The 17,291-nt window shown below is 45.2% G+C and overlaps 1 protein-coding gene across 1 annotated transcript; it reads left to right on the top strand.

Annotated features, from left to right (window-relative positions):
• Positions 1-10,120: 10,120 nt before the first annotated feature.
• Positions 10,121-17,090, top strand: LOC136548757 (acyl-coenzyme A oxidase 4, peroxisomal-like). The gene is made up of 5 exons (XM_066540170.1): positions 10,121-10,217; positions 13,901-14,007; positions 14,165-14,242; positions 16,428-16,551; positions 17,080-17,090. Exons 1-5 carry the CDS (start codon positions 10,121-10,123, stop codon positions 17,088-17,090), a joined length of 417 nt encoding a protein of 138 aa, XP_066396267.1.
• The last annotated feature ends 201 nt before the right edge of the window (positions 17,091-17,291 follow it).

The following is a 17,291-nucleotide window of genomic DNA, read 5'->3' as shown; positions in this document are numbered from 1 at the left end:
TTGACCGGACGCTAAGCCGCCGAGTCCGGTCGAGTCCAGTAAGCCACCAGGGCCGACCGAACGTGTCTGTTAGAAACTGACCGGACGCTGAGCCTCAGCGTCCGGTTGAGTACAGTAAGCACCTACCGACGACCAGACACGTCTGGTCACACCGGACCAGATGCTGCCAGCGTCCGATCGACTGCTCTGCCGAACACTGCTTTTTCTGATTCACACCAGATGCGTCCGGTGTGGCGACCGGACACGTCCGGTCGCTGAGTACATCGCCAAATACCAGATGTGTCTGGTCACCATACCAGACGCGTCCGGTAGCTCTGTAAACAGCGTGACTAACTCCTTTTCAACTCTATCTTCTTCACTCTTGCTTAAATATGCCAACCACCAAGTGTATCACCATGTGCACATATGTTAGCATATGTTCACAAATATTGTCAAGGGTGTTAGCACTCCACTAGATCCTAAATGCATATGCAATGAGTTAGAGCATCTAGTGGCACTTTGATAACCTCATTTTGATATGAGTTCCACCCCTCTTAATAGTACGGCTATTGATCCTAAATGTGATCACACTCGCTAAGTGTCTTGATCACCGAAATAAAAATGGCTCCTACAATTTTACCTTTGCCTTAAGCCTTTTATTTTTCTCCTTCTTCTTTTCCAAGTTTAGGCATTTGATCATCACCATGCCATCACCATTGTCATGATCTTCGCCATTGCTTCATCACTTGGAGTAGTGCTACATATCTCATAATCACTTTGACAAATTAGGTTAGCACTTAGGATTTTATCAATTAGCCAAAACCAAACTAGAGCTTTCAGCTATTCACCCCCCTCTAGCCATATTAGGACATTTCAGCACTGAGTCCGGGACTCAGGAGTGGAGGTTTTGGAGTCCAAGTTTGGACGAGGATCTGGACACCCAGGACATGAGGGTGATGGGTTAGTCCTACTTGTGCCTGAAGTACAAGCGGGGAGTGTGTTTTTGGGTACCCTGCTGGGGGCATTGATTCGCGAATTGTCGGGCGATCCGGTATGGCTTGTTTCGTGTCTAACACCGTAGTAAGAACTGAAAGATGAAAGATGATGAAATAGAACTGATTGCTCAACTCTTGCTTTAATGTAGAACATGTGCTTATATAGACTGGATAGATAACAACTTAATACGGCTGATAATAATAACATTAATAAGGACTCACTAATAGTATTGCTTTTTGCCAAAAAGGGAACCAGCAAACTATAAAGCTTATCATATTTCTTGGAGTCAGAAGATTATTTCTACTAGTCAGATAAGCCTTGCGAGTACATTGTGTACTCAGGGTTTATTTACCTCTGTTGCAGGTAATGCATGAGAAGTACCATTGTGTAGAGGATTCTTCTGGTGGGCACAGATGGATCCTCATTCTTATCGCTAGATGTTTATTTTAAAATTCGCTGTGTATTATTTCGCACTCTGACATTTGGTAATGTAATAATGTAATTTTTAAAAAACTCTGATGTATGAAATGGATAAGTATTGTAACTCGTTCTCATTATTGGATCCTTGGGGAAAATGCGGATCTTTCGGGTTCTCCCTTAGGGTGTGCCCGACGGATACCGCCTGTTGTAGCTTGCTTTCGGGGTGCTTAGAGTCTGGTGGAAGACGAGCACCTCCGTCAGCGTGTTATTTCGGGCGGTTCTGCCACACTGCGCCGTGGGGCTAGAGGACGAGCTCGCCGTGGGGTTGGTGGACCAGCTCGTCGCGGTGCGGCTGGGGCCGGAGCTCGCCCGCATGGTGGCGGCGGTCCAGATCTCGCCGGGCACAGCGACGCCAGGTCCGAAGTCACGCGGTGAGGCTGGGGCCGGATCCAGAGCTTGCGCTGTGAAGCTAGCTCGCACGGCGACGACCGCCCTGGACCCCGCTCCTCTTCTTCCTCAACGTCGGCAGCCACTCCCTTCTTCCTCAAGCTCCTCCTCGGACGACGGCGAGGCGGGCCCGCGGCGGGGCGCGGCCAAGCGGGACCGCGGCAGGGAGCCGCCGGCACGGCGAGGAGCGGCCGCTGCGGCGAGGAGCGGGAGGTGCTTGGCTGGGCGGCCTTCTGCGTTGGACTTTTGCGTCCGTTGTTGGAAACGTGAAGTTTTGGGTGCGCGACATTTTCCTTGTGCGCGACCTAAACCAATGAATGCGTCCCGTATTTGGGTTCGGGTTGTTGGAGACAGTCTAGGGAGGCTGCAGGCTGTGCTTCTTTTTATGTAGGTCTAGGATCACTCGGTTACTTGGAGGATCGTTGAATATAGTAGTTATCGATGATTCTATGGTTCCGCTCTTTTCAGATATTCCACATGGTGTAGATGGTTAAATCATTAAAGGCTCGCTTGCGTTCTCTAGGAACCTGTCTTGGGGTGTTCTCCCACCATTCTGCTACAGTGTAGTAGTTTAGAATTTGTGTTCCATCAAACCCATCAAAGTGCTCCCAAGTGGCGATTTGGTTCCAGATCGCTTGTGCAAAGGGACAAGCAAGGTGGAATTCAGTCTCCGACGGACCATTGCACAGAACGCGGTGGCCATCCCCGATGTGCGAGGTTGTCGCAGATGAGGATCCAAGAGAAGATTTTGTATTTATTTTCAGTATGCGCCCTCCGGGGATGATGTTTGTTTTATACCGTAGATAGTGTCCCAAGAATTGAGCTCTGTAGGCTGATTTGGTGCTGTATTGCTCATTGATAGTCCATTTCCAAGAGGTTGAACCTCATGGAAAGTTTTCTTTGCGTGACTCTTTCTCATCGAATTCTTGTACTTTTCCTACAGTACATCTAAGCTTTCTTTCATTTTTCTATGTTTTTTCAATCCATACGATTCAAGATGTTATGGCATTTTTTTCTACATTTTTCACATACGTTTCTAGATTCATGCGTTACGAAGAGGCCCTAAACTCATACCTGATATGCCTCATGGATCATTTTCTTGAGCATTTCTAATGTAAACTCGCTAAAGTGCCATCCTAAATCTTATAGTCCTATCTATATAGATGACATGAAAAGTAATCCTGACGACTTTTGAATTTGTTTTGGATACTAAAAATGGGGACAAAGTCAGCAAGATCTGACCAACTGACTGAGCGCCCGTTCAGATGGCTGGAGCCAGCTGCTTCCTCCTCATAAAACATTGTTCGTCTTCTAGTCAGAACAGTATTTTTCTCTTATAATAAATGAGCCGAAAATGACCAGCCGGCTTTAATCCAACTCAACCGAACGGGCTCTCATGAACCGGTGAACTCTGCAGCTTAATTCTAAAACTCTGTATGAGAGTCTGACACTGTTCATTTAAGCTTGTTTGGCTAATAAGCCATGACTGAAAGTACTGTTATCTAATTTGGTGTGAGAGAAAAATACTGAAAAAGTACGGCACAAACAAGCACAAGCGAACATGGCGTCTGAACCCAGCTCCACGGCCTGTTCAGCATCAGGTCTTGGCCGCCGCCAGGCGGCCGATGACATCTTCCGCGCTCGACACGCCGCGCCCACACGTCGATGCCTTCCTCTAGCTCCCTGGAGCTGCTACTGATTTTTTTAAAGAGAATACGCGCATGTATTAAGATGTAAGAAAAACGTATGGATACGCATACAAGGATAGACACATACATAAAGGATACGCCGATACAGTGAATATTATCGTTGCCCAACGTATGCTTAGCGTAAAACGCGTGCTCGTCCGTGCCTGCTGCGCTCGCGTAACAAGAGGATTGTTAGCCCGCCGGACCGTAACAGATAGGAGTGCGCCCTCGCGCCCGCCTCACCCCGCCTGCAGATGCGCACCAGGAGGCGTCTGCTGGCCTCAGGCGCCCGCACGGTGACCCACGGGCGGTGCCCCCAACAACAGGAGTAGGTGGCTATGGCAGGCCGCTGTCCGCCATCCACCAGGGCCATTGCTACATGTGCTCCATAAATCTACTTTTGAAACATCCAGTAGAAACACTTACAACATGCGACTGAAAATAGATAAAACACTTGAAACATAGGCTTGAAACATGTATGTATAGCCATAGCAACATATGCAACATCCAGATCTAGTTTTGTAACATCTAGATAAAACGCTTGCAACATAGTATGAAACACCTGAAACACTTGGAACATGTGTTTGAAACATGCATGTTACGCAACATCCAGATATACTTTTGCAACATCATGATAAAACACTTAAAATATACTTTTGAAACAACTGAAACACTAAAAAACATATGCTTGCAACATGCGTATATTGTCATTGCAACATCCAGAAATCAACTTTTGCAACATTCAAATGAAACGCTTAAAACATAAGTCTAAAACGCCTGAAACACTTGAAACACGACGTCGCCAGCGGCCATGGCCTACCTGGTGGGGAACTACGGTTGGGATGGGGCACGGCCTTGCCCGGGGCTTGGCCAGCTAGTGCACGACGTGGCGTAGGGCTGTGAGCTGATTTTGTCGAGTTCCACCTGCCCCCGCGTCGTCGCTCGCATGTCCGCCCGCTGCGCCAACCCGTTGCTCCTGCCGCTTCGACGTCCTCTTCGCCTGTGCTTGTCAAGCAAGGCTCCTCCTTTGGCGTTGGGTATGAACCGAAAGGCGTGCAAGATGCAGCGCTTGGTGGTTGCCACGGCAAACGTGCCACAAGCCTCGACTGCGCTCGCCAAGCTAGAGCAGCCCGCGCCGGCACCGTGCGCCCACGACAAGGAGCAGACGGGCCGAGTGCGCACGCTGCGTGGCTAGGCAGAAAAATGGAGCGCCTCCGCGTGTTTGTCATGTGGATGAGAAGGAGCCAATGTTGCTAATTAAAGAACGGTGCGAACGAACTAAAGGTGGGAGCAGGCCAGTGGCCCGGTCAGCAGGCCCAGCTAGGAGTGTCCGGGAGCACGGACGCGGGACGGACGCCCACGGAGGAGTATTAGAGTTTTTTAGAGGTTAAACCCCTGTTAGATTTTTTTTAACACGGACGCTGTGGGTGTGGGTAGGCATGCAAGTGGCGTGGGCTGCGCCACGACGCCCGCTGGGTTAGCCTGGGCCGCTAGCCCATTATACCTGCGTCGTGAGCCCACAAGCCGTCGCAGTCGATGCGGGCTTTGCTCGCGGTAACCAGTGTGGCACCGCAACCAACCCGCGTTTCTGCCTAAAGAAGAGATGGTGATGAATCCTCTAGCGCGGCGGCGCCTTAGACCGCCGCTACCTGCACGCCTTCATCTTGTCCCGGCACCGGTGTGTCTGCCCACGCCCCCATCGGCCTCGATCGCTCCTTCGTTTTCGCTGCCACCGTCAGCATCTCGTCTTCAGCTGTAGCCGTTACCGCCAACATTGTTGAAAATTGTCGCAGACCTTCAGGCAAGGGTCAGAGGAGAGGATGGCGAGGAGGTCGACGCCAACATTAACACATTATTGAAAATTGTTGCAGACCTTCAGGAGGTCAGAGGATGGCAAGGAGGTCTACGCCAACATTAATTGTTGCAGACCTTCAGGTCAGACGATGGCGACTTGGCGACGAGGTCGACGAGTAGAAGGAACTCCAGCGGCGGACGCGGGCATCGACAAGTCGTCCGGTGGGCGCGGCCGTCAGGAGGAAGCGCGTCGCGACTGCAGGTCATGCGGTCAGGAGGAAGCATGTCACGACTCTAAGGAAGGGCGGCGCTGTGGGGATGTACCGGTACGGCAGGCACGAGCAACGGGAGGCGGTGGCGGGGAACCGAGGCAGCACGAGGGCACGCGCATCTGGAAGAGGACCGAAGCGGCAGCTGTAGGAGGAATCGAGGGAGGGGAAACGCCCACGCGTGAATAGAGTGGGTATCGATGTCGTTTTACGTTTAGGGTGAAACTTTAGCCCACATTAGCTCGGTTTTAAAACTAGTTGACTAAGGCCAGTCTCCGTGGGAGTTTCATCTCCTAGTTTCTAACACATCAATATTTTGAAAACAGTGCAGAAGAGTTTCATCCCCATGAAACTCTCTCTACTCCCATGAAACTTTTATCTTCTCTCTCTTCATCAAGACAGTACCATGTCAGCATATTTAATGCCCATGAAATGCTATGAAATCCCCATTGAGACTGACCTAACAACTATTGGAGGCTTTGGCTTAACTTAGTCCCCTCGTTAGCCCTCCTATTTAATCTTTAAGGCTAAAGTTTAGCAACTAGTTGTTAGCCAAGGGATCCAAACATGGTGTCAGTGCCATTCTTACCTTCCCTATAAGCGCTTTTAATTTAGATCAAATATATAAAAAAATGAAGGGCGGGTTTGGTGCAAGCGGTAGGGTCTTACCGCCTGTGACCGAGTCAGCGGTCTCCTCGCATTGCACAGGCGAGGGTAAGGCTCGTCACTGACACCCTTCTCCAGACCTCTCACAGAGCGGGAGCTCTCCGCACTGGGTACGCCCTTTTTATATAAAAAATATTAATATTTATGATATACAATAAATATCATTAGATTAATTGTTAAATATACTATAATAAACTTATTTAGAAATATAAATATTACTATTTTTAGGGACATGCTTGGCACACGCACGTACGACGGGATAGGATTCCGTCGAACGACCGTTTCCCGCGTGCGCTTGCACTGCCTGCCCCCTGTCCTGCTAAATCGCCCTGCCCGCATGCGCATCGCGCTGTCATCGTGTCCGTACGACTCGCTCGCAATTCGGGCCGTCCGCCTCGATTCGACCTGCCCCATCCGCGCACTCGGCCCCCATCCGTTAGCCCCGCCCCGCAGCGCGCCACGTCCGCCGAACACCGGCTCACTAGCGCCTCATTCTCCGATGCCCGTGTCGTGCGACCATCACTCCCCCACGCTACATGACTCTTCGAACAACATGAAACACGTGCAACATGAAATACTTAATGCAACATACGTCTGAAACATATGAAACGTCTGGAACATACACTTGCAATATATGTGTAAAAACATATACAACATCCAAATAGAACACTTGCAACATGAGAACACTTGCTGCAACGGAAGACTGGAACAGATGAAACATTTTGGGACATACTATTGCAACATATGTGTGAAACATATGCAACATCCAGATCAAAACGCTTGCAACATATATTTGAAACAGATGAAACATTTTGAACAAACTCTTACAACATGTCTTTAAAACACTTGCAACATCCCCGATCTACTTTTACAATATCCATATAAAACAACCGCAACATACCTCTGAAACGTTTGAAACACTCAAATTATATATTTACAACATGTAAAAGGAAAGAGAATTAACAAAGAAGGAAAGAGAATTAAGACAAAAGGAACCTCTTTGCATTTCTGAGAACCTTACAAAATCTGTCTATATTTAATTATTTTCCCTCTTTGTATTTGCAAAAGGGACAACTTTTCCCTCCTTTCATTTGGTTTCACGCTCACAGTGTTCCATCGCCCTCGCTTGCTGTTTCTTGCGTGAACCATAGTTGATGTCATCTGTCTTCCATGGCTCAGCCTCCCAATCCTAAGAGAAGGTCCCTACCTCTCCCTGACTGGAGATCCGGCCTACCAGAGGATCTCCTCGAGTCCATTGGGCAGCGTCTCGTGTCAAGCCATGACGCGGCGTCCTTCCGATCCGCTTGCTCCCCATGGTGCGTCGTCGTCCCGTTCGCGACCTTCGGCCCGCTCCTGCTGCTCCCATTGAACTCCGACTCGGACCGCGTCGGCTTCTACTACGTCCAAGAGAAGAAGGTCTTGTCCAAAACGCTGCCCGACTTGTGTGGCAAGGTGGCATGCTGCTCCTCGTATGGGTGGCTGGTGCTCATGGATGAGGCGGCGTCCATGACGTTGCTGAATCCATTCGCCGGTGCCCGTGCCCCCCCGCGTTGAGCTCTTACCAGCAGGCGAACACGTCGCGGCGGCGTCCTCATCGGAACGCGTGTCTAGGGTCCATGGCCGGTGGGTCCTCCATCCCACCAACGGCTACGGAGACGCGGATGCCGCAGACAGAGCCATCAAGCTAGAAGACATGAGGGACGTGTTCTTCCGTGAGATCGTACTCTCAGCGTCGCCTGACGCCGCCGACCGCTAGTGCGTGGCCATGGCCATGCTTAGGGTGCTCCACGGAGGCCACGTTCTGCTGGGTTGGAGTCGACAGCGTATGGACGCTGCTCGACACCAAACTGGAGTTCTCCGTGGGGTCCATCGTCCACTGCCAAGACAAGTTCTTGGCGATCGACTGCACTGGAGAAATCTCCGTCTGCAGCAGCAATGCCGCCGACGCTACTCCAACCGCGACGCTGCTGCCATAGCTGTCGCCACCTACGGGGCTCTGCCACTACAGCTACCTAGAATCAAACGGTGAGCTGCACATTGTGGGTGCCATGGTGAGCACGTTTCACGAGACACAGAGCTTCACCTACAGCAGCGCGATCTACAAGTGCAACCTCCACGACCATACGTCGGAGTGGTCTAGGGTGAGGGACATCGGTGATCAGACACTATTCGTGTCTAAACATTTCAATGAAAGCTTCAGTAAAACAAGTGTATCCAAGTACAAGGAGAATAAAATCTACATATCTGAGCCATTGTATGGGGATCCATACGACTTGGTTCATCGACCGGAGATCGTTGATATTGCTACCGGCGCATCCGAAGTGAAGCCCGTCCAGAAAAAGATGTAGGGTTCCGAGGCTCTAGGTTGGATGCGACCCAATCTGAAAGCTCTAGAGTTTGTGAGCCTACGACGCCGCACACTCCGTGACTATGTTAAATTCATAAACTTTACTTTTTGGATTAAATGTCACTTTAACGCTGGTATTTAATTTAATAGTATTGTTATCTTATCGTACGATCCGTGTATTTTTAGTATAAATTATTAGTTATTCCGTAGCCACGCATGGACACGTATAAAGCAAAGAAAAAAAATCGGACAAATGCACCTGCTATAGGTGACGCCGTTACGTTGTTTCTTGCGATCAGTCGTTCTCCATGGGATACTTCTATAAATAAAATCTCGTCTTTGAGCATACATTCCTGCATCCTGCACTTGCCTACTGCACAAAGCAATCCATCTTCCTCGCCCTCTATCCGCGTCTGCTGTGCTCGTGCCCCAGCATGTCTTATTGCAACCAGAAGCAGATAGTGCAAGAACTTAGTGTGATTGATCATATCACCTCTCTCTGAATTAATTTTTGCATAATGCGTTCGTCCGCTGCCTTCTCAGTCTTCTCCCTTTATCAAATATACAAGTGCTATGCATGCATGTACATACTGTAGATGTTCCCTGAAGGAAAACTCGACTTGTTAGTTACTATTGTGTTAGCATGCATGCACGTAGAATACCATTCACTACACCACCTTCTGAACTTTAGTCGTTGTCCCATCGGATGTTTGACACATGTATGGAGTATTAAATATAGACTATTTACGAAACTAAATGCACAGATTTGTGAGACGAATTTTTAAGTCTAATTAGTCAATGATTTGATAATGTGGTGCTAGAGTAAACATATGCTACTGACGGATTAATTAGGCTTAATAAATTCGTCTCGTGGATTACTGACGGATTCTGTAATTTGTTTTTTTTATTAGCATCCGAACACCACATGTGACACCTTCATGTGACACCTCCTAAACTTTAGTCAGTGGATCCAAACGTCCCTAAGACATGGACATTGTAGGTAAGGATGGCAACGGGTCGGGTTCGGATCGGGTGGAGTCTCCGTGCACCCAAAACCGAAACCCGAAATCGAAACCCGAATCCGCCCCGAAAACCGATTCGGGTGGAAATCCATCACCAAAACCAAACCCGCGGATACCCGAAACCCGAACGGATACCCGAAACCCGTGGATATATATACACATATTCACATGTATAAACAAGAGGCAACAAATAATAAATATTTTCATGAGTCAACTTTAAATAAATTTAATAATCTAAGTAAACAAATTATTATTAATATATTATAAAACATGAGTTTTAATTTCAAATGATTTATTTCGGATATCCATTGGATATCCACGGGTGGAAAACAAAACCCGAAACCGAACCCGATTAGTTTCGGGGCCCCGAACCCGAAAACCGTGGGTGAAAAATCATCTCCAAACCCGAACCCGTAGAACCCAAAACCCGCGGATATCCGCCCCAAACCTGATCCGTTGCCATCCTTAATTGTAGGACCCTGTTTCGAGGGCATGATGAAGCATTCAGAGCTCAGGCCATCGTCGGCATTGGACCTATCCGTCGATTGCCCTCGGCTGACACCGGCGGCATCAGCCTTTCCAGCAGCAGGTAGGTATTTTAAGAATTATATTTGTTACCAGTGTAAAGTCTACTCAATACTTTTTTTGAATTTAAGCCTACTCAATACTAGTGCCGCAATCAATCCCTATAGAGTCAAAAGTAAACTTATGCAACAAGAATGAAGAATCACTCTCCAACGGTTCCCTATCCAACGTCCTATATGTTCAGTGGCATTCTGTATCACCCTTCCTCTCCCTTAAATTTGGGGTCACATATTGTCTGCCCTATTATTTGTGACAGATGAACTGTTGGAGGATAAAATATTTAAGAGGGATTTATAAAGATGCACCCAATTATAAGATATAATATGGAAAAAAAGTTTAGGAGAACTCGCGGGAGATGATATATTGCTGTGGTTGATCAGCGAATGTTGGATCGATGGCCCCATGGATTTGTCTGAGCCAATTATAATGAGCTCACATTTTTTTAAAAAAAATTATACAGTACAACATAGACATCCACACGCACGCAAACTCACCTATGAATACACGTACGTAAACCCCACCCTTATAAGCACCTCTAAAGGATTGAGCCGGCAGATCTAGGATTTACGAAGTCACCACAGGCACCCGCTGTCGACGGGGACGTCGCCTACCACTAAAAGCATAGCGCCGTTAAATCCTGAAATATGTTAGCACCCGTGCCAAGTCGATGACTTCAATCCGAGTGGGCAGGTTCCACCACAAGAAACCCAACCAACTGATCGGTTGGTTTAATTAGGCTTGGCCAACCTTATTTCAAATAAATCTAACAAATTCCAAGAGCTATAACAAATGTGCAAAAAAGGATTAATCTCGTATGGAAAAATTGATTAGAGATTGGCTCATCTTAAATAGATGGCTATTGTGTGCACCTATTTTAAGGTTAAGGAAGGTGAAGGATGAGCCATCCCCTAACTATACAGGTGACGAGCTATGTAGAGTTGTGACACGCATGGGCTCAAGCACCTGCACATGAGTGGTGTGGTGCCACCGAAGGTTTTGGGGTCGAATCGAGGGACGGAATAAGAGAATGACTGTACATTGCAAGGGAATGTACAACTTACGTAATATAGTTCTAGCCACACGTGTGCATGCCAAGTCGTGAGGCGCATGAGCTCGGGTTTTGGCCTACTAAGCCACCAGATGAGTGGTGTGATGTGACACCAGTAAAGGTTTTGCAACTCCAAACTAAGGGATGGAATAAGAGGGCTAGGAGTAAGGGATCAACGGCCATGAAAGTGAAGTAATTAAGAGATAACGAACCAAATTAAAAGACGAAAGAAGGGAGATATGAGTGAGGGACGACTGTGAAAGCAAGAAGGGTCAAAGTGAGTGATGGAAAAAGAAGGGTGGGAGTGAGGGATGGCAGCCCAATGGACCTAGGAAAAAAATTGTACTTAATATTATTGTATAGATAATAGCAAGACATGACTATGCTTTGCAATAGAAAATACAATTAGTTGTGTGGTCGCATAGAGCTAGTTAGCTATCTTGTTGGATTTAGGGCTGAGAGAGCTCTAGCTCTCCCAAACCAGATCCAGTGCACCAAATCCACCATGAAGCAGCTCCACGTGGATCTGAAATCCAATTATTGTTGAAAACAAGTGTTTGGGAGAGCCTGATGGTGAATCTGTTGTGCTGGCCCAAATTGTAACCCAACAACAGCATGGCCCGTCATGTCGGTGCGTTTATCCCTTCCTAAGAGGAAGGCACGAGCGGGGGTGGGCGCGAAGCGCGACTATGTTGATGACGGGGAGGGAAGGGGAGGGGCGCGGCCGGGGAGGGGAGGGGCGGCGCCCGTGTTGCCTGCATCGAGAGGGGCCTCCTAGCCGGAGTTCTCGCATGGCCATGGCGGAGCGGAGCTTCCGCGCGTCCATGGTGAGCTGAAGCTCCCGCGCGTCCATGGCGGGGCTAGGGTGGGGGTGACTACTGGCCTCGAGCTCGGCCGTGCGCGAGGGAGGCGGAGCTGCGTGAGGGAGCACGGTCGTGAGAGAGAGCGACGAGTGAGCGACGGGTAGCGCGCGTCCGAAGCTGCCAGCGTGGTGGCCGTCGAGCGGCAGGTGGCGTGCGTCCGAGGCCGCTGGTGTGGTGCTGGCAATGGCCGCATGAATGACCTCGCCTATGTGACCTGGGTGGCGTCGGCGCGAGTGCGGGCGGGCGATGGTGATGCGAGAAAGAGGAAGACGATGGAAAAAAAAAATAGAACGAACCGTTTTTAGTGTAATGGATGGGCCCCAACCCAACTCCATGATGAGGTACAGATCCTATGTTTTACAGAGCACCTCTTGAGGTGCTTCATTGAATCCATGGATCTGGCTCCCAAATCCAGATTTTCGGTGTCTTCAAATTTAATGGTGGAGAAGTTTTTGGGTAAAAAAAAAGGGGATCCAGAGCTGATTTTGGTGGATCTAGAGCACTTAGAGCTATCTCAAACAGGCCTTTAATTGGGCTTGGCCTAACCTTATTTCGTTTAAATTCTTAAGGCCCATAATATATGGAGAGAATTCCTTATTTGACACTGGGAAAATGAGTCGTTCCTTTCTTGGCCCTGAAATTTTCTTCGTTCCCTATTTGACACTGACTTCAACTTTCGTTCCTAATTTGACACTGCCGTCAATTCCGTTAGCTAACGGTGTTAACTGACCGTTAAAAAGACGTTTTTGCCCCTAGAAAAAAACGGCGAAGCAAATTTGAGAGGAAAAAAAACATGCGCCCGCCTCTGATGATGCGCCCAGCTAAAAAAAAGGCGCAGGTTTTTTTTTCCTCTCAAATTTGCTTCGCCGCTTTTTTTTCTAGGGGCAAAAATGTCTTTTTAACGGCCAGTTAACACCGTTAGCTAACGGATTTGACGGCAGTGTCAGATTAGGAACGAAAGTTGAAGTGAGTGTCAAATAGGGAACGAAGAAAATTTCAGGGTCAAGAAAGGAACGACTCATTTTCCCAGTGTCAAATAAGGAATTCTCTCTAATATATGATAGGTACAATAAAAGCTAGGTTAAAGTCGTATGAGAAATTAACTGGAGATTGATCCATCCTAATCAGTGGCTATTGTCTATATTTGAGGTTAAAAAATGTGAAAGGTTACCTACACATGCGTGTGCCAAGTAGTGATGCTCATAGGCGAGTTCAGTCAGTCGGACCATGACATGAGTGGTATAACACCCGTGAAAGTTTTGCAGCTCCAAAATGGGTGAGTGATAATGAACCAAGGGACGAAAAAGAGGTGTGGGAGTTAGGGACAATTTGTTGCATGGTGACATATGGGTAGCTAACTTGTTAGATTTAGTTAGGCTTGGGCAACATTATTTCAATTAAGTTGTAAGGTCCATAATAAATGCTAGATGAAATAAAAGACTAGTCTCATATGAGTCCATAATAAATGCTATATAAAATAAAAGACTAATCTCATATGAGAAATTGATAGAAATAGCGCATGAACATGATGATTGATTTAGTGTTGAAAGCATCTTTCAACACCATGCACGTAAGTGTCATCTAGAGCTTTACTATGTGGTTTAATTTGTATGTGTTCATTTATTTACGTGCAAGTGTGTCTAGCTAACATATAAAGAAATGGCTGTGAGATGAGTTTTATTTTGGACCCGTCCACGTAATATTTTTGAATATTTTCCACATTTCCATGAGAATCTATAATGACTCATCATTGACATTATTTTGTATGGTTTCTAGTTTCAGACTACTACCGGCTTGACGAGCTCCTGACGACGGAGGAGAAGAAATTACGAGTCAAGATTCGGCAGTTTATGGAGAAAGAAGTTGCTCCAATAATAATAAAGGTTGGACAGCTTGTACACATAGTCAAGTTAGTATATATGCATATTTTTTATTTCTGTAGTTGAATGTTGGTTCATGACGCTAATTTGGAAAAACAAGTAGATGCATGCCGATTATTAGCTTTAACTTGTTCTTCTTTTGTTCGATATACCTTGACAGTACTGGGAGACAGCGGAGTTCCCATACCATCTCATCCCCAAGTTAGGTTCTCTTGGATTCACTGGTGGCACCATCAAGGTATGTAAAAATGTTTTTTGCGGGGCATATGCATATATATGCATGTTTTGTAATTATCATACATGTGTAATGTGTGTGTACAACACAAAATCTCTTCGCATTACTAAGAATGTGATCATCCACTTAATTATCTGAATTGACCAGAACAATGAGTGAAGCAAAGAACAAATGATTGAGAAGGCCTAAGACGGGGATAGAAGATTGTGTAGGAGTTGACGATATATAGGGTTTGATTGGTTGATTGTATTAGTCTTAGTCTATATTAGATCTTATTCGGTATAACATAAGCTAGCATAAACGTATGCATTGTCTTGATATTTCATTGTTATGCATGTATATGCAAGGCGTATTTGAAAAAAAAAATATGCTTGGTTGTTTACTTATGGTACACGTAGTCACCGCCATGTTTTAGTTAAGGTCTCATATTTCTAGTTGAGGTATATATTGGGATGAGAATTTTTTTTTTGTCTGCGCAGTTGACTCGTGCAAACCACTAAATCTAGCGTACTAGCTAATTCAACATTAGGTTTGCTTTGAGCACTGCTAAGCCTGCATAAGAGTCTGTGAATATATGATAATACAGACCCATAATGCATATACAGGTGATGTAGCTTTGCTAATTTTGATCCCAAATTTTCCAATCATACTTCAAGTATCCACTTATGGGACTTAGAAGTACTGCTGAAATTGTGGACACTAATTCTTTTGGTACATGCATGGATGCTCGCACCAATATGTGACTTGGGAGTTAGAGAATCTTGTTGCATTAGCAAGATTGCTAGATGGACACTTGTTGGTGGTTTTCATGCATGCTATATGTTGGTTGAGGGTGTTGGATTAGATGACTAGATCAATTAGAAGAGATAATGCATGATAAAATTATGCCTCGGAGATGCTTGTACGGAAAGAAATGTTGTGACTTAGTGGGAGCTAAACAAATAGGAAACTATTGGCATCACCATTCAACTGAAAGATGGAATACTAAAATTAGTGAAACACTGCATTAAACACTTGAGTGTTATTGCTTAGAAAAACAAGGTGCCACCCTTTTTATCAAAATTTGCTAATTATGCTCATGACTCAATATGTTCTTAAGATTTAATTTTATACTTAAAAAACTCAGCATTTTTTTATATAGAATCATGGAACAAAACAATGCCATCATTTATACATAATTCAGATATATAGATGTGCATAATCACAATGTATGTGTGCTAGTTTAGCAATAAGAGCCTTGGTCAAGGAAAAATGATACTACATCCGTCCCCCAAAAGAATACAATTCTAGTATAGTATCACGTTTTACTACCTTAAGTTTGATCAATTATAGATAAAAAAATATAAATATTTATGATACCAAATAAATGCCATCAGATTAATTACAAAATGTATTTTCATAATAAATTAGTTTAAAGGCATAACCCTGAATATTATTCACTAAAAACTTGGTCAAACGTAAACTACTTTTCAGTGGCACGCAACTCATAGTTGCATTCTTTTCAGGACGGAGGTAGTACATGATCGATAGACATATTGGCATTTAGAAACATGGGCAAGTTATGAAGTCGCTCTAGTATTTTTTTTATTTGGGCCAAAAATTCCTAATGGTATTAACAGTCTAGTTATTGAAAATAGATGGGACATATATGTGCACCATTAACAGAAAAAGTCAAATCTTGTAGTACCTCCATTCCAAATTGTAATTCATACTAGCTTTATAGCCAAATTTCTCAAACTTTGATCAAATTCATAGAAAAATGCATGAACATCTACAACATTAAACTAGATTCATTAGATATTAAATATAATTTATAGTGTATTTGTTCGATATTGAATATATTAATAAATTTTCTACCAACATGGTCAAAATTTGATGAGTTTGACTTAGATAAAGCTAAAACGACCTATAATTTGGAACTGGGGAGTATATATCAATGGCCTTAATAATAATAAGATCTAATAAGTTCCAAATATGTTTCATGTTTGTTGCATTAATATATATCATTCCTAGGAAAGTAATGTTATTTCCAATTAATTAGTGAATCCAAAGTGGCCTATGTGTTGGCATCACCTTGAACACATTTCCTTTTTTATAGTGCGAATTACACCTTTTGAATACAAGAAAAACTTGCACACTCAGCTTATGTGTGGAAACCAGTTAATGTTTTAGTTTGCTACTATTTCAGGGCTATGGATGTTCTGGGGTATCGACAACTGCTTATGCTATGTGCATTTCAGAGATTGCTCGTGTGGATGCAAGCATCGCCTCATTTTGCCTAGTTCAGTCATGTCTTATCATGCTTACCATCGGTATGTGTTGTTTTATTATATATACCATAGAATCCGTTTGATTATTTTAGAGCCCAAAAACATTGTCAAATATAGCGATAGTGGACACGGAAATTCTTGAAAGTATATCTAAGTTGGCAGATGAAGTCAGTTAAAGTAATTGATTTAGGTACAGGTGGGCACACAAAACATAACGGTGGCACAAAAGATAAACCAAACACCAAAAGCACTATGAATTTACTCATAACGGTTGACCTTATGTCAGTTTTTCACAATAGTAATCATACTCATCCAATCTGCAAAAGCATTTAGTCCCACATTAACCTATTGGCCCTCAATGCTTTTAGACTCTATAGGCTGCTCGATCATATGGTACAATAAGTGGTGCCAAAACCTTATGTTTGAGTCTCGTCAGCAGGCTTGCCCTTTAGCCATCTAGCTCTGCTTCTTTACCATGTGCATCTGCAAGACATTGGAAGCCTCGTAGTGACTGACACTCTCCCTGACTGTGTTCATTTAATTTGTTTCTTGGTACTGATTGTTGTAAAGAACTGAACTGATAATGGTGGATCGAGATTACTGGTGGTAAATGGTAGTACAAAAAAGATGAGAGGTAGATTATCTTATGTAGTATATAAGTGGCAGCACTACTCCACATGTAGGTGCTGATTAGTGTTGTATCAAAGAACCTTTTCTTTGCCTTCTCTCATGTTCTGTTTTCGAATGGATTTTGGGTGCCTGCTTGTATTGCTTATAAGCCC

This window comes from Miscanthus floridulus, chromosome 4 (genome assembly GCF_019320115.1).
Source record: "Miscanthus floridulus cultivar M001 chromosome 4, ASM1932011v1, whole genome shotgun sequence".
NCBI lineage: Eukaryota > Viridiplantae > Streptophyta > Magnoliopsida > Poales > Poaceae > Miscanthus > Miscanthus floridulus.
The sequence above is the reverse complement of the archived record's forward strand: the minus strand, read 5'-3'. Positions and strand labels throughout refer to the sequence as shown.

Bases quoted from the DNA above. Each gene is read 5' to 3' on its own strand.
- LOC136548757 (XM_066540170.1), top strand. From the start codon at position 10,121: ATGATGAAGCATTCAGAGCTCAGGCCATCGTCGGCATTGGACCTATCC. The intron at 10,218-13,900 runs GTAGGTATTTTA...TATGGTTTCTAG, and splicing joins ATCAGCCTTTCCAGCAGCAG to TTTCAGACTACTACCGGCTT. The intron at 14,008-14,164 runs GTTGGACAGCTT...ATACCTTGACAG, and splicing joins TTGCTCCAATAATAATAAAG to TACTGGGAGACAGCGGAGTT.